The sequence below is a fragment of the Esox lucius genome, chromosome 22, assembly GCF_011004845.1.
Source record: "Esox lucius isolate fEsoLuc1 chromosome 22, fEsoLuc1.pri, whole genome shotgun sequence".
Classification (NCBI taxonomy): Eukaryota; Metazoa; Chordata; class Actinopteri; order Esociformes; family Esocidae; genus Esox; species Esox lucius.
The window spans coordinates 15,508,447-15,532,365 of record NC_047590.1 but is presented as its reverse complement, the minus strand read 5'-3'; the positions used below and the strand labels follow the sequence as shown (position 1 = coordinate 15,532,365).

Here is a 23,919-nt window from a genome sequence, read left to right as displayed (position 1 = left end):
CCTAGGAAGTTATAGAGACCTGATACTTTGTATTAGTTGATGGTGAAGACCAATATGTACATGTTGCTGCCTGGAGATGTTCTAATAGGTTGGTTGAAGTTGCGAAATTTGAAAGAAGAAACATGTTTTTTTTATATATGGAACCACTCAAAAAAACAAGCAATAATATAATCTTTGAACACCCAATATGAGCATTCTAAAAATTGACAAATAACATTAAATGCAACTTGAAGATATATTTTATTTAAATCACCTTAAAAATGTAAAACAAAGTTTCTTGTTAATGATTATTTTACTCTATTGTGCTTAGGTATTCTTCCAGTTTTAAAAATATCAAAATACTCCTTGACATAACAGGAAGAAGACTATCCTATCAACTAAAGACGTTGAAAATATGTCTCTCTGGTTTAAAAAACATTGAAAAGACATTTAAAAAAAAAATTACTCTGTAGGTAAAAATCTGGACAGTTTCAATGGACCTTTCATTAGACGGTTTTCCCTTTGGCTTTTCTCCTTGGTGCCTTGCTACACAACCAGGCTCTGTTCCTTCTCATGGTCCAGCAGTGAGTACCGGTCCTGGAGGTAGTGATTGGATGAACCTTGGCTGGCCGGCCGGCTGGAGATGGGTAAGGAGATGCGGCTGCCTTGGCTCAGGCGCTCCCAAGTTCCGCGGAAGGTGGGAGGGGTGCGTCTCCGGTCGTCCAAACCCACGTGGGTACTCACTTGGCTGGGGCTCAGACTCTTCCTTTGCCCCTGAGCCCGGAACTCATACATCTCCACTGACGTCTTCTTATACCTTAGTTGGGCGGAAGTGAGAAGGGTTAATAAAAAGAGTGAGAAAGAGGAGGATGAGGAGGAAAACATTTGAGGATTTAAGCTGAAACTGGCAAGTTAAAAATCAAAATGGCTGAAATATATTCGGTAGAGAAGACTAGAAAAGGAGAGAACAAATGAGCCGGTAACACTGTGAGGTAGTTAAAAAGCCAGTGGAATCAGTTCCAAATAAGAGGGGGATACAGATGAGAGGTCAAAGTGCTCTGTGTGCAGTCTGAGTGGGCTGCTCTGAGACGCCACTGACTAACAGCCCTGGGCCCACTGATTTAGTTGGGTTACTATAGAAACGCTTCTCAATGGACCCGAGCGTACAGTTTGGTTTGAGTGAAGAGATGAGATTCGGCTACACAAAAGTTACGTAACAGTGCTTTTATGCCGTGGAGCACAGCTCCTGTCCATAATAAATCTGCCCTGATGAAAACGATGCAAAACACCAGAGAACAAACCTCCATTCTTTTTTCAAGTCCCTGTAAATGGGAAAATGGAGGGACAAGAACAAACACGGGGGCAGACACTCACAGCCTTAACAGCAGGGAGGACACCACCACGGACACGGAGGATGCGGCCATGGCAGCTGAACCCATCCATGGCTGCAGAACCAGGCCGGCAGGCAAAAAAACACCTGGGGGCAGAAAACAGCTTTATCACACACATGCTTTGACTACTGCATGCGTACAGAGAGAGAGAGCGAGAGAGAGATCTGTAAAGGCATCTTGGCTACCTGAAACAGGGCATCTTGGCTACCTATAGGGTATCACGGCTACATTGGTAGGGCATCTTGGCTACATTGGTAGGGCATCTCGGCTACTCGGTAGGGCATATCGGCTACTTCAATATTTATAGGGCCTCTTTGCACTCTGGACTTAGAAATATTTCTCATTCATGTCAATGTGCCATTACAGCTGAAAAAATGCACATATGACCAAAAATTATTCCTTGTAAGATTACATATCTCTCCTGTATATTTTTAATGATGCCCTGTAAACTACAAACCATTAAAACCCACAAAGGATTCAATTCACCCTTATGGAACGACCCCTGACCTCTGTGTAAAATATGAAAGCTTGGGAGTTGAGACTATTGCTTAGAATATGTCACCTGGAAACTAGTCTTGAAGAAGTTGCTGAAGTAGTTCGGCTGTATCTTTATCTAAGGCCAAGATATGGCCAAAAATCTATAACATTATTGTCAAAATCGCCATACAATTTTGACTGTTTGTGACTGCACTAAACATGCAACCATACCAAAATAACAATAGGTAACATTTTGGGAGGATTAAATCTAGCAACCCCACACTGTTATCTGTAGGTTGGAACCAGATCAGACAATTCTACTGTGGAATTCTTTGGTTATTGATCCTGAAAGGTAACCCGCAAAGCACTCAATTCATCCTTATGGAACGACCCCTGACCTCTGTGTAAAATATGAAAGCTTGGGAGTTGAGACTATTGCTTAGGATATGTCACCTGGAAACTAGTCTTGAAGGAGTTGCTGAAGTGGCTTGCCTGTATCTTTATCCAAACCCAAGATATGGCCAAAAATTCCTATGAAGGAGTCGTTCCATAAAGGTTTGAATTGAATGGCGATTTTGACAATAATGTTATAGATTTTTGGCCATATCTTGGCCTTACATAAAGATACAGGCAAGCTACTTCAGCAACTCCTTCAAGAGCTACAATTCCCACAACAGATGAAGTGTTATGATAAAATTATCTATATTTCTGGTCCATCTGATAGGGCCTCTGTGCTACCTACAACTTATAGTTTGAAATGATCATAAATCCCCAAATAAATGACATAACATCGTAAAACTGCATGCAACTAACAGGAGAGTTCTAAGGAACATGCTGGCAAAGTTAGAAACTGTCTGACAGCATCCGGTCACGAACATTTCTTTTCCACCTTTGCAAATTGTCTTCCAACATCAGATAGATGTACAATCATGCAATCTACCATGATTATTTCCCCCCGTTTGAGACAAAAACAAATTTCCATGGAGAGAATGACAGAGAACAATCTTATTACTAGCTAACTAGTTAGCTACCTAGTTATTTTTTCTAGCTTTTTTTTTTTTCTAGCTACCTAGAGAAAAAACTATAATTCTCTCTTTTTTTAGGTATTGCTATAAGATAGGGCCTCTAGGCTACCTAATTAAATGTAACATTTTACAGATTATAACAAAATGTACTGTTTGTAGCATTGAAAATGGAAGAGGACAGTGATAGCCATGTGTTAATTTATAAAAAAATATATAAAATTAAAATATTTATTCAAGAAGAGAGAGATGGTAACCTAGGGCCTCTACAATACTTCTAAAGAGAGAGAGAGTGAGAGAGAGAGAGAGAGAAACACATAAAAAACACAGACACACAGTCTAATTGGCACTCACCTGCAGCAATGGGAATCCCTAACAAGTTATAGATCAGAGCGAAAACAAAGTTGATGCGTATCCTCTGAACAGTCTTCTTGGACAGCTCTATACAGGCCACCACATCCAACAGGTCATTCTGGGTCAAAAGGGGATAGGGCACAAATGAGCACCTTATCTAAAGATTCCTTGGGCCATTTTGGAATCGCAAGCGCTGTTTCACAGCCAGACAATACAGCCAAACCCAAGTATCTATTACACAGTTAACATTCCCACCCGCCCCGCTTTTTACCCTGATGAGGACCACATCAGCTGCCTCTATGGCCACGTCGGTGCCCGTCCCTATAGCGATGCCCACATCGGCTCGGGCAAGGGCAGGCGAGTCGTTGACCCCGTCGCCCACCATGGCCACCCTCAGGCCTTTCTCTTGCAGCTCCTGGACCTTGGCTACCTTGTGTGAGGGCAGCACCTCCGCAAACACTTTCCTAATGCCCACCTGGGCAAGGCACAGAGATTTAATGAAGACGCATATGGACAGATAGCCCGCCGGATTTACAAACATGAAGCATAAAATTGTCATCTTTATTCCCCACAACGAGAGTAATGACAGACCTATGTGACATCTTGGTTAAGTCATAATATTTTTGGATTTAGACGTGTGGGTGCACTCAGTAGGGTGCGGCCTGTTTCTTTCCCTGACCTGTGTGGCTATAGCCTTAGCGGTGCGCCTGTTGTCCCCGGTAATCATGACCACCTCTATCCCCATGCTGAGTAAAGTGTGGACAGCCAGGGCCGACTCCGGCTTCACTGTGTCTGCTATGGCCAGCATAGCGCAGAGCACACCTATGGAACAGGAAGATCAAACTAAACTATTTCACAACCCTGAACATCAAGGCTGAAAACGTAGGCTGTATTCAGGTTTACAGTATGTGCCTCATTGATAAACCATCATTAGCAGTGTGGCTGGGTATGTGACCGTTCCATAGCTATTAGAGTGGGATTTTCCTGTCACATGACCAATACTCTACCATCTATAGCTACAAGGATGGCTGTTTGCCCCTTGGTCTCGTGGCTGGACATGGCGCCATCCACGTCAGCTCCCACATGAAGCCCGTTTCGCCTCATCCACTCTCTGTTTCCGATCAGGACAGAGTAGGAGGGGCTAGCAGATGCACCTAGACAGCAGAGAAATCACTGTTAACAATTGAGAGGACCTTAAGTCTTCATTTAATTGAGTCTTTTTAACCCCCTTCTCTCTCTCTCTTTTCCTTTTTTGCATCTCTCGTTTCCTCTCGCTGTCTGACATTTTGGAATAGCATCACTACCACCACAGGTTGAAGGTGTGTGAACACACCTGACACTGTATCGCCAACCAGGCTGCTCTCGTCCGTGGTGGCCCCCTCCAGAAACACCTGGGTATGACATGAGGTCCGGTCTGCCTCTAGCAGTAACTCGTTGATATCAGACACTTTACAGCTGATCCCACAGCCGGGCACGGCCTGGAAGTCCTTACAGGAACCCAGAACATCGGTCTCCAGCTCCTGACACATGGGCAGGCAGACACACATACTTAAAACAAACATTGAATTGAGCCCTTATTCCACCAAGTTCATTGACAGTGTGCTTATTCTCATTTAGGGCAACCACCTGGAAAATAATGGCATTGGAGAGCAAGGGAATTAACTGCAGCCAAGGCAGAGAAACATGGTAAATATCAGTTGGGGGAAAAAAAAACTCTCACATCTTTGCAGTGCTTGGCTACCGCCACGCCCAGCGGGTGTTCGCTGCTGGCCTCCGCCGTGCCCACCACTGCCAGGACCATACGCAGGGACAGCCGTGCCTTTTCCCACAGCACCAACACCCTGGTCACACGCGGGACCCCGTTAGTGATGGTGCCGGTCTTATCAAACATCACCGCGCCAATCTGGAAAAGATGGAGGTGAACACTGTCAACCATCGATACAGAGGTATCCAGCTTCTGTGTGTGGGTTGGGAACACTATGCAGTATGTTTTGAGGAAGTAAATCAAAGTGTAGTGCCTTGTGGGCCATCTCCAGCGGTTCCCCTCCCTTGATGAGGATGCCGTTCTGAGCCCCCACCCCCGTGCCCACCATGACAGCAGTCGGGGTCGCAAGACCCAGAGAGCAGGGGCAGGCAATGGATAGGACTGTGATGGAGGCCTGGAAGGCGAAGCGGACTATAACGTCTGTCTGAGGGATGTTCTTATCGTAACCCTGTGAGACATCAACACACACACAGACAGACATATGCAGAACAAACACACTGACACATTGTTTTAATTTAGGACTGGTTATTTCTGAAAGAAAGTACATAATCCCATTGGTCCTTCATATTCAACTATCAAAAATGTTTTTCCTCTAACCCCAGACGATGCAATTCTCTGTCAGGGAGAAGGGAACATTTGCAGGCTCAAGACAGTATAAAAGAGGATTATTTCTGCCACAGGGCTTTAATAAACCTTTGAAGGGGTTGTGGTGGTTACTCACAGGAAAGTACTCCTTTACAATTTCGAAGTTGAGAAAGCCAATCACCAGCCAGACCAACAGTGTTAGCACTGAGACGATGACTATAAAGGGAACGAAGTAGCCGCTCAGTCTGTCAGCAAACTGCTGGATTGGGGCCTAGTTGAATAAAACAGAAATTTCAACAACTTAAAAAAAAAAAAATAATGCTTTTTATAACACATTGGCACTTGAAATGTGTTTTCTTTTATTTAACTCATACAGGCAAATGTTGTCAACAATCAAGGAGATGTAGACTCCACACAGGAAATAGACGTCTTTGTTTACCTTGGAGGTCTGGGCTTCTTCCACTAGTTTCACTATCTGAGAGAGGGTCGTGTCAGCTCCAACATGGGTGGCCTGTACCAGCAGAGATCCATGAGCATTGATGGAGCCAGCAATCACTGAGCTGCCAGGCTTCTTGCACACAGGCATGGGTTCACCTGACCACAGAGAGAACACCCTGACCATTGACCCCAACAAAGCCCCAACACCTGAATAGACTCAGACCAGAGTCACCGTAATTTTAAGAATCACAGAGATCAATAAACCACAGAGGCTGACCGTGAGAATCTGACAACAATAATGGATTTCTCACTAGTTGTTTAAAGAGTGTGACTCAGATTCTGGACCAATGGTTATGATGAAACCCCCTCTAACCTGTAATCAGGGACTCGTCTGCCATTGAGGTTCCCTCGATCACCTTCCCATCAACGGGGAACTTTCCCCCAGGCACCACTTTAACTACGTCCCCTCTCTGGACCAGCTCCACCGACACCTGCTCCTCACTGTCACACACAGTAGGCACGTATGCATGAAAGCGTACATACACACATATGCAAGCACGCACCCACACATACTCGTACTTACACGCACACACACCTATGCACACACACCTATGCACACACACAAACACACCACAGCCACAATATAATTTTATTGTGGGGAAATAATGTCACAAAATAGTTTATGGGTTTTGGAAAATATGGTCTATGCCAGTTGTAAACCAATCATGGCTAAGGCAGGTTTAATTAACTCTGACAGAAACATGGACTGTGTTTGGGTCTACCTCAGGATGGAGTGGTGAGGACCTAGCAGGACCACAGTGGTCCAGGTTTGGGTCTAACTAAGGATGGAGTGATGAGGACCTAGCATGACCACAGTGGTGTGTGTTTGGGCCTACCTAAGGATGGAGTGATGAGGACCTAGCTTGACCACAGTGGTGTGTGTTTGGGCCTACCTAAGGATGGAGTGATGAGGACCTAGCATGACCACAGTGGTGTGTGTTTGGGCCTACCTAAGGATGGAGTGATGAGGACCTAGCTTGACCACAGTGGCATCAGTGGCCTGAAGTGACATCAGCTTGGCCAGCGCCTCAGACGTCTTACTCTGTTGAAACAGGAAACAGCTGCTGGGGATTTTCATTTGGGAATTACATATCAATCTGAGGACAAGGCTTCAGCCTGTAGATTGTTTTCAGACACCGACACTGTATACTCTAAAAATAATCACATGCCCGTAGAATGTCACCAAAAAACTTATCAGATAAGACCTGCAATAAAACCTGGTTATCAACATTCCATAAAGTTGAGATTAACAGTTGTAAAAGCAATCAAAAGGGCTTCTGGAGTTTTCCACGAAAGGAAAATGTAATGTGATGACAGAGTCACACTGCTATTCATATGGAGTCCAACAGAATAAAATACCATACCTTTGCTATGTGCTCCAGCCACCGGCCAAGGGCAATGAAGACAAAGAGCATGGGTGGGGTGTCGAAGAAGGTTACAGGGCTCTGATTGGTTCTCTCCACCATGGCAACGACCAGGACCACACAGGAGTAAATGTAGGAGATGGAGGTTGCCAGGACGATCAGAACGTCCATGTTTGTTGCGCGGTGCCTTAATGAGCGATAGGCCTGGATGTAGAAATAACGACCACCAAATATCTGATGGAGGAATCGGATGTGCAGGGAAGGGGGAGGGGGAAATGGTTAAGAGAGATGGAGAGGGAGAGAGAGAGAGAGAGAGAGAGAGAGAGATATAAGAGTCAGAGAGAAAGGTGGCTGTGTGCCATGGATTACTTCATCATGACACACCACAAAGACACCACAGCACTTAGGACGTATGTACCCAAGCCCCGTAGCATTTTATTACACTTGAAATACCATTGTGCTCATAAGTTTGCATACCCTGGCAGAAATTGTGAAATATTGGCACTGATTTTGAAAACATGACTGATCATGCATAAAAACTGTATTTTATTTAAGGATAATGATCATATGAAGCCATTTATTATCACATAGTTGTTTGGCTCCTTTTTAAATAATAAAGATAACAGAAATCACCCAAATGGCCCTGATCAAAAGTTTACATACCCTTGAATGTTTGGCCTTGTCACAGACTCACAAGATGACACACACAGGTGAAAATGGAAATTAAAGGTGAATTTCCCTGTGGCTTTTTACATTGCAATTAGTGTCTGTGTATATATAGTCAATGAGTTTGTTAGCTCTCACGTGGATGCACTGAGCAGGCTAGATACTAAGCCATAGGGAGCAGAAGAATTGTTCGGGATACAAAGACAAACCCACAGGTAACCTCAGGAGAAATACAGGCTGCTCTGGAAAAAGACGGTGTGGTTGTTTCAAGGAGCACAATACTAAAACAAAAATAAGCTGCACGGTCAAGTTGCCAGAAAGAAGCCTTTACTGTGCCGATGCCACAAAAAAGCCCAGTTACAATATTCCCAACAACACCTTGACAAGCCTCACAGCTTCTGGCACATGTGTAATTTGGAGTGACGAGACCAAAACAGAGCTTTATGGTCACAACCATAAGCGCAATGTTTGGAGAGGGATCAACAAGGCCTATAGTGAACAGAATACCATCCCCACTGTGAAGCATGGTGGTGGCTCACTGATGTTTTGGGGGTGTGTGAGCTCTAAAGGCATGGGGAACCTTGTGAAAATCTATGGCAAGATGAATGCAGCATGTTATCAGAAAGTACTGGCAGACAATTTGCATTCTTCTGCACGAAAGCTGCGCATGGGATGCTCTTGGACATTCCAGCACGACAATGACCCTAAGCACAAGGCCAAGTTGACCCTCCAGTGGTTACAGCAGAAAAAGATCAAGGTTCTGGAGTGGCCATCCCAGTCTCCTGACCTTAATATCATCAAGCCACTCTGGGGAGATCTCAAACTTGTGGTAAACGCAAGACGACCAAAGCCTTCGCATGACCTGGAGGCATTTTGCCCAGACGAATGGGCAGCTACAACACCTGCTAGAACTATTAAAAAAGACTGCACATTTTCATTTATGCTAAAGAGGGCAATACACAGCATTAAGAAGTAAGGGTATGCAGACTTTTGAACAGGGGTCAATCATTTTTTTTCTTTGTTGCCATGTTTTATTTTATGACTGTACCGTTCTGTTATGACCTACAGTTGAATGTGAATCCCATAAGAAATAACACACGTTTTGCCTGATCACTCAAGTTTTCTTTACAAATGGTACATATGTTATCAATTCTGCAAGAGTATGCAAACTTTTGAGCACAACTGTATACTCCCAATCTTCTTCAAATATACATACAGTACCAGTCAAAGGTATAAACACCCACTCATTCATGGGTATTTCTTTTTTCTTTTGCTAATTTCCACATTGTGGAACAGTAGTGAAGACATCAAAACTATGAATTAACACATATGGAATCTTTTAGCTACGAAAAAAAGTGTTAAATAGATCAAAATACATTTCATATCCTTGATGACAGCTTGGCACACTTTGCATTCTCTCTTTGAATTTTCCCACCTGGAATGCATTTCAATTAACAGGTGCACCAAATGTTAATGTATTTCCTTTTTAATGTGTTTGTGCCAATCAGTTGTGTTTTGACAAGGTTGGGTTGGTATACAAAAGGCCATCATTATGCCTGTACTGTAGTCCAAAACATGGCAAGAACAGCTCAAACAAGCAAAGATAAATTACAGTCCTTCATTACTTGAAGACATGAAAGTAAGTCAATGCAGATAATTTCATGAACATGCAAAAAACAAGCTCTATGAGGAAACTATTCCTACTCAAATTGCTGCAAATAATCCACCACTGAAGGACAATAAGAAGAATACACTTGCTTGGGCTCAGCATATGTGGGAACTCCTTCAAGACTGTTGGAAAAGCATTCCAGGTGAATACCTCATGAAGCTGGTTGAGAGAATGCCAAGAGTGTGCAAAGCTGTCATCATGGGAAAGGGTGTCTACTTTGAAGAATGTATTTTGATTACACTTCAAGTACACTGCTTTTTTGGCTTGGGTAAGAAGGGCGAGGTACAGCCTTGTTGCACCTGGACAGGGGTACAGAGGAGGAAGAAGGCCAGGTTGAGGAGGGAGAGGCCTGGGAGAAGGTTCTGCTCCTCAGGCATAGAGCCACCATGATCCTTGTGCTGACTGTCCATCACCATCATATATATCATCAGGCCCATCACTGGAACCCCAAACACCAGACTGAACAGGAATGAGTTCTTCCACCTGGAACACACACAGAGGGTTCATACAGATAGGAGTCTGCTAAAAGAGGGTACATAACTATAGGAGTCTGCTAAAAGAGGGTACATAACTATAGGAGTCTGCTAAAAGAGGGTACATAACTATAGGAGTCTGCTAAAAGAGGGTACATAAGTATAGGAGTCTGCTAAAAGTAATCACAGTTTTGTCTAAACATAAAGGTTGGCAACAGGAAGTCTACTAAACAGAATCAGAACAAAATATATACTAAGCAGCTCAAGAACAGAAAAGTTTACCAAACAGAGTTAGAACAGAAAAGTCTGCTTAACAGATTTAGAACAGAAAAGTCTACTTAACAGATCTAGCACAGAAAGTCTGCTAAACACATCTAGAACAGATACTTGCTGTTGAATCTCTTCCCCATGATCCAGATTGTTCCCATAGCCTTCCGTCTTCATTAGAGATGCCCCGAAGCCCAGCCCCTGGTCCAAGAGAGGTCCAAAAAAGGTCCAACAATGGTTAGTATAATTTAACAAATATCAACCCACTGCGATTTCAAAGACATGACAGCAAAGTCTAGTGATACCTCAATGATTCTGATTATATCACGTGCCCCGAGGATGTCCGGGTCAAACTGGATATGGGCTTTGTTGGTTGCCAGTGCGACTGAGGCTTCTAGAATCCCTTTGGTCCTGGTGAGTTTTGACTCAATGTTATGGACACATGACGCACATGTCATCCCAGTCAGCTGCAGATGAAGGAAACGCATTGGAGCTCAATGACAATGCTCTAAGCAGCACTTCACAACACAGCCTTCACAGTTCCCTCCGTGTTGTCACAGATATGGAGAAGACTCACAGATAGGTCCAGTTTTCCATCCATAACAGCGTTGTCCTCTATCAACGTGGCACCGAAGCCTAGATCCTCTATAAGCTGGGTTACCTGCATGGAATCAACAGTACTGGGGTCATACTTCACCTCAGCCTTACCCGCCATTAGGGCAACCAGAACTGAGACGATACCTGGAAGACACACACAATACAATCATTGTTGCAGCAGCATGGGTTTCTGCTGCAGCATGGGTTCAAATCCGACTGCTCTATTAGCAAAAACGCTCTTTCTCGATCTTTGACTCTTCTCCTGTCCAACAAAAGCATAAAAATGCCTGAGGAAAGGTTTAATGTAATTTATTTGCAGTTCCGCCATAACCAACAAAGGTTGCGTAGACTCTTGACGTAGACTGTACTGTCCGGTCAAAAGGTCCACTTTGTGAGTCTTTCGATGAGCACTGACAGAGACCAACATCACCCACCTCTGCGTTTGAGTAGGTTCCTCTCGATGTTGGACACACAGGAAGCACACGTCATGCCTGTTACACGGACGAAGCATTTCTGCACATTTCCCTCATCAACGGCCATGACAGTGGAGCTACCGTTAATGAAGGCATTCTTGGTAAGGTCAGGGTGGGTCCTACTGGAGCAGTGGGGGGAAGAAGGGGCCTGTGATCTTTCAGGGGAAGGAGTTGCTCGAGGTCCTGTAGAACCAGGTTCAAAAACACAACATATTAACAAGACAATGGGTTGGGCGGATTTTACATGGTAAAAAGGGAAAGTGAATTTAACTTAGCGGGTAGGGGGGCATGAAAGAAACCCAATATTTTCTAATCTGCTTATAAGCTTAGTTTACCGGCCATTCCGGGTAATTTAAGAACACTTGATGCCGCGCTCGAAAGGACACACGTCTGGTTTCCAAGGGGACCTGTGCCCGAGCGTCACCTACTTTCAATCTGCACCAATGAGCATGGCTGGATGGAAATGGAACGCTTTGAAAATACTCCATTGAATCCAGTATTTCTGTGTGGCAGAGATACTGCCAATTATGTGGGTTTGGAATGTTGAGGTAAGCCATTTCTCTGTCTATCTACATATAATCTAACCACATCCTCAGTTGTACCACCCCCCAATAAAAATTTGACTTTGAATGTGGTCACCATTTTTTGTACATTTCTAAGTAGAAATTATTTATTAACCATACCTATAAGTAAAACATCAAATCCCATGTCTTCAATGGCAGCCCTTAGTTCTTCCGGCTGAATCAGACTGGGGTTAAACGTGATGGTTCCCTTTGCTTCCTCTAACGACACCACAATGGAACACACGCCAGTTCTCTCAGAGATCTTTCCCTCTATGGACTGGACACATGAACTGCAGGTCATCCCTACAATCCCAAAGACGGATGTCTGAATCGGGGAATCCGAGAAGGAGGACGACATAGGTGTTTGCCCTTGCTCACCGTCAGTACTTTTGTCAGTAAGAGTAGCGCTAAATCCCATGTTCTCAATATGTTTCATCAGCTGCTCTGGTGTCACCGTTTGGGGCTGATATCCTACTACTGCCGTTTGCTCGCTCAGAGACACCTTGATGTGCAGAACCCCAGGCAGGGTCCCTATCCGTCCCTCAATGGAGTGTATACAGGACTGGCATGTCATACCCTCCACTCTGATCCTTGTCAGGCACTCTGTCGCCTTTGTCTCCCCCATATTGGTCACATCTTCCCCAGCCACGTTAACCACACTGTAGCCCATAGCCTGGATCTCCCGAGATAACTCCCCACTAGAGGTAGATGAAGCCTCGTAGTCCACCTGAGCTAGGCCACTGGCTGCGGACAAGCGGACAGACACCACACCCTTCAGGTTAGCGATGTGGCTCTCGATGGCCTGTGTGGGGGACTTGGGGGCGAGACTGGAGAGCTGGAAAATGGCCTGGGAGAGGGCCCCAGTTTGGGGGCAGAGTTCACTCTGACTCCCCGGCTCGTAGGCCAGGTTCTCGTAGGCCTGCTTCTGGGAACACCATGCTTCACACTGACATACATTCTCCTTAAGATGGAAACGGAGAGGAAGATAGAGATGGAAAAAAGAACTGTTATAGACATATACGCTCAGCATTTTTAAGATGTCAAATATAGCAATGTTAATTCACTTAATACTGAATGTCATAAGAACTGAATGGCAAACAGATGAAGAAAATCTTGAGTAGGATTTGTGATTGCCACATATAAGGGATTGAAACCGGGGACAAAATAGTGCTTTACAATAACATCCACATTGCCTACATTGGTAACGGCCCACTACGAAGTGGTGATGAAGGACTGTTGCTCTAATACAGTGTTTCTCAACCCTGCTCCGGGGCACCCCCCTAGGCTGCATGTTTTAGATCTCTCCCTGCTCTGTCACACCTGATTCAAATGATCAGCTCATTATCAAGTCCTTCATGAGCTACATTAGGTATGTTGGGGCTGAGAAACATCTAAAACATGCAGGGCAGGGGGGCGTCCAGGAGCAGGGTTGATTATGAGGGTTAGCATTAAAGGTGCTATAGTGGCTGGAAATTTAAATACCCACAGTCTACCAGTGTATGAGGATGGACACATGTTCACAGACAATACAACAAAGGTGGACATCAAAGTTGTTGAAAGCTTAAAACATTACTTACAGCTCCAGGACCATGTGACCATAACTAACCAGCTCATGCGGTAACAACGTGACTCTGCTTAGAGTCAACGCTCATCTGGATCTGACTCTAAAGCCAGGGTGAGGGGGATGCGGGAGGGGGGTCAGCATTTAGTGCACTGGCCGTTCTTGTGACATGGTAAAACTACAGGAGACACTACAGTACAATAAGAAATAATACTCTCGTACTTTACCATGGGCAGTTTTTCTGGATAAAAAGAAACGGAGGCTGATAAAAAATATCTTACCCAAAACTCCCTCATGTAATGTCCAAATACGTTGTTCACCCCAGAGATTTTTTAGCTTGAGTTTCCAAAACAACTGGTGAGTGGCAGCTGTCTTTCCTGCTTTCGTTTCGACCTGATTGCGCTCAGACAAATGTTCTGGGCATGCTCTGCCCGAAATGTATTTGCTTCCTTCATCACCGGTCTTTAGATTTAGGCCTACTGTTGAAATGTTGACTGCTTAGGATAACCTACTTGAAAGGATAATCCTACAATCACAAAATAAGCTGCGGTAGGCTATTTGTTAATGTATGCTTTTAAATTAAACAATGGAGAGATACGGTGAGGCAGTTCTTTTTTTCTTTGAATGTAACCATTTTTGGCGGACTGGGTAAATTGAGAAACCGCAGTGTTCAACAACTAAACAGTGGGCGAGTCGCGAGTGGGATTTTCCAACACTCAGTTATGTTCTCATTCCCCCTGTTCTACACTGATAGGTGAAATATGTTTCTTATTAAGTACTACAGGCAAACAATCCAATCCTGTATGACTCCTATGTGAAAAGTAGCCTAACCACATAAATGCACCGTAGTGCATCATTTTGTGTACTCATTAGTACTCATTTTGTGTTCTTCCCAAAGAATCTGGTACTCTTGAGATTATAAATGGGCCTAAGGAAATGACTGCCTATTAAAAGGTAGAATCTAACTGATAGGCCTATATTTAACTGATTAATTTAAATGAATTTGGAAATATAGTTTCGAACCATGAATTGCAGTTTTGGAATAATAAATGCTTTGTTATCGTGTGTATTTTGCCGGCTAACTTCTAGGCCTATAGTGTCATTTAGAATGTGCTACAATCCCCATTAAAGGCCGATACCAGATTGGAAAAGCAACAAATAAAGAATATTGATTGTTATACTTTCTTTCAAGTTTAACAAAAGCCTGCCTACTAAATTTAAGCGCACCGATCAAATACAGCCCATAAAAAAACAGACAACGAATGTAGTGTATTTGATCAGTCAAAAGGTCTCAACTCCCATTATTAAGGAAATAACCACCAGTCCAAGCAAGATGAACATTATACTGTGATGACAATTTACGAAGCACCTGTTTCAGCAGCGCAAATTGAGTTAGACAAAACATTATTATATTTTTTGTAACACAGCAAATACATAAAAAATTTATTTGAAAAAAGACACAAGTGTGTAAAATGTACACAGGTGTTGCTTAATAGACTATTGGTCCGTGGTTTACGCACCCCTCAGAATTCAGGTAATGTCTACATAAACAGGGCACGTAGCAAATTATGGAGTAAATGTTTGTATGTATAAAAGGTGACCATATAAACATTACCAAATGTGTGGCTGGAATTTAGCCAACTTTATTATGTATTAATAGGCTCTGTGCTACATTAATTTGTAGTTTAGGCTATTCATTGTGGTTTCATTTATATTCTGGCCCAAAATATTAGCACAGAACACATTTGGACCATGGTTAAATCCTACTCCCCGACCCCAACTAGGGTATACTTGCTTAAATGCCTAATGACGCTGAGGAAAACCGCAGCTCATACGGTCAGTAAAACCAATATTTAGATACCTAATTGTTTGCTGATGGGAATATCAACCTAAGGAGAATGTTCAAAGTTCAGAAGTTGCCTCGAACCAAAAGCTCAAGGGAACTGGACACATCTATCTCTGCCAAAAGATATTTCCTCAACATTTTTTATGAAAAGATATATTAAGTGTCCAGTTTAAAACCATAGATTCCGGAAATTGAAACAGATTCTAAAAGCTAAAAAAAAAATGACCGGTTTATTCTTACCTTCAGACCAGCCGTATTTGCTACGTTTCCCTGTTCCTTGGTTAGTCCGGCTGGGACAGCTGGCTTAACGTTGCATCGCCGCTGACACTCAACCATACAAACCTCAACTGGTTCTCCCACAGCCGACGACTTTGAAACACATTTAGTTACTCTACTTATCCGATTTTGCGAAAACATGGTCACTTTTCTTGGGTTCCCTCTTTGTTTCCCATCACTACACAAGAGAGGGCAAAAGTTCGTGGTTCAGATTTATATTAGGCCACACACCGCTATAATTTCAGAGAGCGGGGTGGTGCGCATGATTGAAGTCCACACCGCTCCCGGCTACCTCACCTCTGACAGTGCTGCCATTCTTTTGCGCACAGCTCTTAGGCAATGGACACTATACCATAACAGACCAACAAGACATAACAGTTGTGGAACCCACAATAACAATTGGATAACCGAAACCAATGACAGTTTTGCACTGGGCACTTAATTTGGAGTTTTCTTTATCTATTGTTGTAGTGCAAGTGCTGCGTGCTTCGTGGATCATTTACCTGGCTAAAAAGGACGAGCGCAAAGCTCCTCCCATTGCACTTTATACTGTAGACTGGGGTGGAGTGCAATAATGTAGCGACTACACGATTGTGAGGTGCCATGTTTGGGCTACTTAAGGTTTTAACGTATAAGCTTACATAGCCTGTCCCTTCAAAAATGTAAGGTTCCAGGGAGATCCTTGTGGGATCTTCTGATTGAAACTGCATGTGACAGGAATCCCTAAATTCTGTTTCAATTGCAGATTCAATTACTTTCTTCTCAAACCCCTAACAGATCCCCTAGGGCCTAGGCACATCTGTTCAGAGCCCAAGTCTAGTATGTTAATGGAAAATAACATGTTCTTATGAATGTGAAGTGCATAAACAATAATACCTCGATTAAAGGGGCTGCATGCAGAATTCCTTTATTGTAATGTCAGAAAATGTCCATAATATATCTGCAGTAGTAGTGGAAATATAGTGATTCACAACATTTACTAACCAGAAATTAAGTTGTAGTACAAAACCCGCATCCTAAAATGCAGAATTTCTATTGGTCAACAGAAGGCTGTCAGTGTTCCATTTTAAGCTACTGACCTGTGTCTACTTAAAGGAAAAACCTAAATAAATGAATGGAGGATCATAACGTATACAGATGCTCCCAAACAGGTGTACTGTACAATACAATTAAGCAATCAAGATCCTATCATGCTCTGTGTCATGTATAAAAATGCTGAGGAGATCCAATTTACCTCGATTTTGGATCAAGATGGCAAGAGCAAAAGATCTAAGTGACTTTGAAAGAAGGTTCATTATTGGGGCACGTGTGACAGGACATTCCGTCAAAAAGACTGCTCAATGGCTGGTGTTCCAATAGTAACAGTGACTAGAGTTATATCTGCATTACGATCTGTTGGGAAAACATCAGTAAATAGAGTCAGAAATTGTGCTCAAAAAGGCAATGGGGTGCATTTTCATTATGTTGTGTGGGGCATTTTCATTATGTTGTGTGGGGCATTTTCATTATGTTGTGTGGGGCATTTTCATTATGTTGTGTGGGGCATTTTCATTATGTTGTGTGGGGCATTTTCATTATGTTGTGTGGGGCATTTTCATTATGTTGTGTGGGGCATTTTCATTATGTTGTGTGGGGCATTTTCATTATGTTGTGTGGGGCATTTTCATTATGCTGTGGAGGGCATTTTCATTATGCTGTGGGGGGCATTTTCATTATGCTGTGGAGGGCATTTACCTGGCATGGTTTGGGTTCACTTGTCCCCTTAGAGGAGAGGGAACTGCAAAGTACAAAGTTATTTTTATCATATAATGAAACATTTCTATCTTGATGGGAGTGGCCCCATCTGCAGGGCACAAGGAGGCACTGAATAGTTTGATGAGTATGAAAATAATGTTAATCATATGCTACGGCCTATGTCGTCAGCAGATCTCAACCCAATTAAACACCCATGAGAGATTTTAGAGCGACTTGTTTAGACGGCACCCTCCACAACCATCAACAACATATCAAATGAGGGAATGTCTTTTGGAAGTATGGTGTTCCATCACTCCAGTAGAGTTCCAGGGACATGTAGAATCTATGTCAAGGCACATTGAGGCTGTTCTAGTGGCTCATGGTGGCCCAACACAATACTGAAACCAGTCTATATTTCACCAGTCTATATTTATCCAGTCACACTTGACTTTCCCTTCTTCCTAGCCTAGCATTTAGTTTGGTACTGAATGAGTTAATTTGGGTCCGTGCCTGTCTGAACATTTTACATAGATTTACCTACTGAAAACCCAATAATATAAAAAACAAATAAGACAGGATCTCAAATGTCAAACTGTAGAGGGCACACTTCTCTCTGCTTTGCCATGTGCTCCAATTAACATGGCTATTAAATCTATAAGATGCTTTTGGATGACCTTGAGATTTGGTTTGACCTGCGCCCATTGTTGATTATTTTGGGGTCCAAGAGGTTCTAAACAGATACATAAAAACAAGCTATTTATTGAAATCTAATTTTAGAAAAATAAATATATCAACTGAACTATGGCTCACCAATTTGGCAAACACCCTTATTTTATATAATTATGATAAGCATTTGTTTTTTCAGTTATTGCATTTTTCTCTTTTGGTAATTATCATTTGTTGATTACATTTTTTTTTCTCCAGTTGTTTGGGGTATAAAAGGTGGAAAACACAAAACGTTATTAAGCTGTCCATACCATTTTCTCTAACATATTTAAAAACGAAATACTTAGGCAATGTTAGTATGACTATTAAGCAACAATATCACATATGTAATTGATATGTAATAATGTGTTTATGAAGGTCATTATGAATGTTTCTACAACCCATGCGTGACGTTAACCTAACTTAAAAAAATCACCTTAGCAACAGAATCACCTACAGTCTATTGTCCTGAGACATCTACATTTTAGTCATATGGGGGACGTTTATATTCAGAGGGACTTACAGTTAGTTCATACATACGTTTATATAGGTGGTACAAATTGACCAAAGAATATATGCTTTTGCATTCAGTAGTCTACAGATTGAAAAGAATGTAAACCTATTAAACAACTAACAAACAACTCACATTTGTCAGGTAATTCTTCTGCAGACATCTCTGGAAAAGTTATGTACACAATAAACAGCCCTCAACTCTAGTCCAGGCCGTATGAGCAACGTGACATGAGTCACATTTATCAAACTTTGACCATAACGGATTATGTAAACTTGAAACTAGCATTACATCATGGGAATGCTGGTACACTTGAATGTATGCAAAGGGAACACAACATTATCATCCAGTGGAGTTTGGTTTTAAAGTCAGCGTCCGGGGTGTGGAAGTTAACCTTGGCTGCGTTTGTGGAACATTATTAATACGCCACTCTATGGCTTGGCTCACGTTAATGGTTTAATTGTGTCAGATACTGGTGTCATCCTGACATATCAACACACTTTATCAACAAACAGTGTTCAACCCAGAGCAGTTTCAGTGCAATTAGAATCAGAATCACCTTGAATCACTACGTACATTTCAACTTATGGAAATGTTCCTGTGTAATAGAGCTGCCGAGGTTAGAAAAGGTGTAGGAATGTCAGAAAACACCAAATACATAATGTTGGCCTCCAGGGCCTCTGGCTTTGTTCTACCTGAGCCCAGCAAGGCCAGCTGCCACCACATCTGTCAGCACCACTTCTGTTACTTTCAGAGCTACGGCCCCATGTGTCAAATCTGTTATTAAAAAATCTGGTTGTAAATTATTTGCAATTGATGGGCTCTTTATCTGGGTAGATCTTTCTTTCATTCCCTGCCCATCATGGAGTTGAGGCTGTTCCATGCTTGTTTAATATTGCCTGTGCAAAATCCATTTCCACTTGGTCCTAATTATCCAATTTACAAGGACACTGAGGTGGGTGGTAGAATCTATGATGTGATGTGAATGTAATATGAGTGCAAGAGTATAGAGTTTCAATCTAAAATGTAAACCTATATACTATATATTATACAGTGTAATAAATGGATTTACAATTGAGGTATACATTTACAGTTTCTAGTTCAAGTGCTGTTTAGAGAGAGGTAGATGAGCCGAGTTTTTAGTGATTTTTTAAAAATCTACGATTAATAGTTTAGAAGTGGCTTGATGTTGTAAGCATAGTATTATAATATCTCTATGGGACACATGGTTGTTGGTTTTACATGAAAAGAAAGTGTTCTTGACCTGGGCGTTATTGACCTGTACTGCCCACCAACAGGTGGAGATTTTTTGTATAAGTAAGGTGACCGAGGAGGGAGTGATGATTTAGCCTGCATGCTCGCTTGTCCTGGAGTGATGGAATTTTTTTTTTTTACTGCATCGGGCCAAAAGATGCTGGGATAAGAAATGTGGGATAAAAATCAACGTGTTTTATTTTATTTCACCTAATCAGCTGAGAACCAATACCGATTTTCAACAATACCGACAACTTGGCCAAAGGAATATAATTGCAAAAGCACATGGGAATATTAAGATCCACGTAAATAATTAAAATATATGTATTCTAATGGGCATTTTATGATATTAATATCAAGGTGCTTTTATTTTGAAATAAATTTCAAACCGGAAGTTTTTGTAGAAACGTTTCTGAATGGGCTGAACCAGAACATGCCAGAAGCAAAAATTATATTTGAATTCTTAGCTAGCTAGATACATTCAGAGTGGTGTGGAATGGACACGGTTGAAGCTATCTGTTAACTCAGATAGCCAGATTTACCAAAAATATAAAGTAACAGACGGCATAGAAATGTTTGGTTGTTTGGTTGCTGGTAGATTGGTAAGTAAAACTTGCTAGCAAACTACAGGAGCAGGCTAAATTTGGATTGTAATTAGTTAGCTAGCAACACATTTGATATTAGACGTTCCGCTGTTCACTGGTCATTAATACATAATTTGTAGCTATACATATACGGTTTCTTGCATAGCATAAACTCTTTATGCTCTTTTCCTTGCCAAATATTAAGGTGTGTAATATTTACAGTAACTAAATATTATTGCTAGATTTTTTTCTTAGTAACATTTTTCATAAACCATACTCCATCATGAACATAATCCAGATGTACTGCAGTACTTTAAATGCAAATAATGTCACTATAAAGTATTTTAAAAACGTTCATGGCAAAGCAAGTACACACAGCGTATCCTCATAATAAAGTTGTGGCTAAAGTTACTCCACGTTTTCTATAGGATTTACATCGGGAGTCATTGCTGGCCACTCTTCCCCATTCCTGGGTGCCTTTTGCTGTGTTTAGGGTCATTCTCATGCTGGAAAACCCATAACCTTTGATGACAATCCAAATTACTGAAATTGGATTTTACACTACTCGAAAACACCTTGGTATTCTTCTGATTTCATAATGTTGTGTACATATTCAAGGCAGAAAAGCAACCCCAAAACATCACTGAACCTCTTCTGTGTTTGAGTACTTAACCAAAATGCTCCAATTTAGTCTCATCTGTCCACTGGAGATTCCTATTAGGATTTTGGGATGGTCAGGTGTGTTTTGTGGAATTGTGCTTTCTTGTCTTTTTGCAGCAGTGGTGAAAGAGACAAGAAACCATACCTTGTGTCTGAACATCTGCTTGAATCAGTGGGGCAGTTGATCAAGGTGCTTTCTCCACCATTCAGAGTTATTCCTATATCGCAGACATCTGCAACTCGCCATAATTGAGTTCAATTCCAAAGTAAAGCCGAATCACCTCAATGAAGGTGTGAAATATATTGTATATTTATATATATATAAAAAAATTGAAACAAGCTTTGCCAACCAAATAAATAAATATGAGGACACTAAGATTTTTGAATTTTAACAGTTCTAGAAGAAATGGTCCAAGTGCCAGGGTGCCAATACTTATGGCCACAAATGTATCCCCGCCAACAGTGCCCAGGGTCAAACTTTTAAAATGACTCATCTTTCACAGACATGGAAATAAAGTGTATAGAAATATGTAATGAATTACAAATCCCATTTTCTTTAACACAATGCTTCAGGTCCAGACAGATGCCCAACAAGTTGCTGGTGACAAGTTTGTCTTCAATTTACCAGACTATGAGAATGTGAACCACGTGGTGGTCTTCATGTTGGGTACAGTGCCTTTCCCTGTGGGGATGGGGGGCGCCGTCTACTTCTCCTTCCCGGACCCTGTCGGCGGGCAGGTGTGGCAGCTCTTGGGTTTCATCACCAACGAGAAACCGAGTGCCATCTTTAAAATATCCAAATTAAAACCTGGTGAGTTTGAATGAAACACTGTGATTTCCTCAAACCCTTCTCCCATCAGTGGCTCTCAAGTGTTTTTACAGTGTGTGTTCTACACCATTGGTTGCCTTCCTCAAATGAGTATCAGTTGAGTTGGTTTGTGGGGTTTCTGATGCGTTCCTGTAGGTGAGGGTGCCGAGCATCCATTTGGAATGATGCCAGCACCCCATCTTGCTTCCATGGCCCAAGTCGGCGTTTCAATTGAGCCTTTGGAGCAGCTAGTCCAACAGACTCCTGTACCAGGCGCCACTGTGTCTGCTGTAGACTCCTTCATACAGGTGAGTGAGAACAACACGGTGGTTGGTTTGCATTGTACATACGTTTCCATTGGTGATATGAGGCGATGCATGCTTTAGCTGTTACAGGAGTGTGGCTTGGAAGTACACTGAAATGACACTTTCCACTCCACAGTTCACCCAGAAGATGCTGGACAGTTTGTATAATTACTCCTCGTCTTTTGCCATCTCCCAATCACAGATGACGCCAAACCCGTCAGAAATGTTCATCCCTGCCAGTTCCATTCTCAAATGGTAAAAGTATTGTCTGTTAAGTTGGAGTTGGTCTGAAAGGACAGACTGGTACCCTCCTTACCACTTACTATGTTTTCTACTTGCCTAACTAAGGTTTGAGATTTAAAAAAAAAATGGTAGTGTACACAGCTATAAATGTTAACTGTCGTACTTCACCCTCTGAGGTGACACAGGATACTGTTCTGACGAGTAATCCCCATGGCTACGGAGGTCAAAACACAATGTCTCGCTCAATGTGTGTTGGAGTGACCTAGCAAGTCTGGTTCTGAAGTCTCTGGCTTCATGCATGAAAGGAATCAGCTGCCATGAAGCAGGGCCTTGGACACATTGGATGATGAAATTAACTAACTCAGCTACAGAGCTCTGAACAGTTTGTGATATTTCCACACAAAAAGCAGTCAAGGCACTCCAGTACTCAAAATAATGTGCTTTTTTGGTATGTTTCCACAGGTATGAAAACTTCCAGAGGCGAATGGCTCAAAACCCTAATTTTTGGAAGACGTGAGTTGTCTGTGATACAACAGTACTGAAAACAATGACAATGGTACATGGTCAGGTTGGATGAAATACTTTCCCCTCCATAATATCCAGTAATTGTCTTCTGGAGAAGATGAAGACATCTCGTTTTACAGCAGCATTTATCATCTTTTGTTAAAAAAACAAAGTAATAAAACATTTCTCTTATCTGACCACTGCTTTATTTCATACATACTTAGCATACAAGCAGAACCTGGATTCTTAATTTCTTTGGGCAAACTAACAGTTTTGTAGTGGATGAGATTTGGACAGTTGAAATATTCTCACATTCTCACCTAATGCCTATTCTCCATGTGTTCAGATCCTCTAGTAATATGACCATGTTTTACTCCACTGTACTTAGGGTCCAAAAGGAAAAGCTGGCCCGCTGGCCGGGGGACAGTTAAACAAGGAACATGAGGCCCTGGTTGGTCAGTATATTCAACTAATTTGGCATTTCTGTTCAGTGTTCAAACCATTGAACAGAAATGCATTGTCACTGCAAATGGGAATTGGAGAAATAAGTCTAGCATTGAAGACAATTTAGCAGATGCTTCTATCCAAAATGACTTTTTTTGTTCTTTTTTTTAAGTTAGCCACTAACACTTAGCTGCATATACTAAGCATAACAACCTAAGCCAATTTGTGAGTGGCAGGGAAGCCTGGTGGTGAAGAGTAGTGGGACAGTAAAACTGTTGCGGTTTCTAGTACCTAAACCGATAGAGTGAATAAACCTGTGGTTCTGTTCCTGAGCAAGAGTT

The 23,919-nt window shown here is 42.2% G+C and overlaps 2 protein-coding genes across 5 annotated transcripts; one reads left to right on the top strand and one right to left on the bottom strand.

Moving 5' to 3' along the window:
* Window positions 1-257: 257 nt before the first annotated feature.
* atp7b (ATPase copper transporting beta) lies at window positions 258-16,268 on the bottom strand. Of its 2 annotated transcripts, XM_034289498.1 has the most exons (22): window positions 16,124-16,268; window positions 15,791-16,004; window positions 12,264-13,104; window positions 11,542-11,763; window positions 11,088-11,251; window positions 10,816-10,977; window positions 10,635-10,711; window positions 10,070-10,253; window positions 7,436-7,669; window positions 7,022-7,113; window positions 6,385-6,512; window positions 6,013-6,167; window positions 5,710-5,844; window positions 5,242-5,436; window positions 4,944-5,126; window positions 4,557-4,743; window positions 4,231-4,377; window positions 3,903-4,045; window positions 3,495-3,698; window positions 3,224-3,341; window positions 1,354-1,456; window positions 258-796 (listed from the first exon to the last, which is right to left on the bottom strand). In XM_034289498.1, the coding sequence occupies exons 2-22, from the start codon at window positions 15,965-15,967 to the stop codon at window positions 526-528; spliced, it is 4,122 nt and encodes a 1,373-aa protein (XP_034145389.1). In that variant the 5' UTR covers window positions 15,968-16,004; window positions 16,124-16,268; the 3' UTR covers window positions 258-525. The 2 variants fall into 2 exon arrangements, with proteins under 2 accessions (XP_034145389.1, XP_034145390.1); XM_034289499.1 differs by lacking the exons at window positions 12,264-13,104; window positions 15,791-16,004; window positions 16,124-16,268 and having other exon boundaries at window positions 259-796; window positions 11,088-11,171; window positions 11,542-11,633.
* Window positions 16,269-20,441: 4,173 nt separating this feature from the next.
* Window positions 20,442-23,910, top strand: hikeshi (heat shock protein nuclear import factor hikeshi). 3 transcript variants are annotated; one of them, XM_010886105.3, is made up of 5 exons: window positions 20,442-20,632; window positions 21,848-22,085; window positions 22,239-22,390; window positions 22,590-22,642; window positions 23,093-23,910. In XM_010886105.3, exons 1-5 carry the CDS (start codon window positions 20,603-20,605, stop codon window positions 23,145-23,147), a joined length of 528 nt encoding a protein of 175 aa, XP_010884407.1. In that variant the 5' UTR covers window positions 20,442-20,602; the 3' UTR covers window positions 23,148-23,910. The 3 variants fall into 3 exon arrangements, with proteins under 3 accessions (XP_010884407.1, XP_010884406.1, XP_019898017.1); XM_010886104.3 differs by having other exon boundaries at window positions 22,524-22,642; window positions 23,093-23,331; XM_020042458.2 differs by lacking the exon at window positions 20,442-20,632 and adding an exon at window positions 21,413-21,464 and having other exon boundaries at window positions 22,524-22,642; window positions 23,093-23,331.
* Window positions 23,911-23,919: the final 9 nt, after the last annotated feature.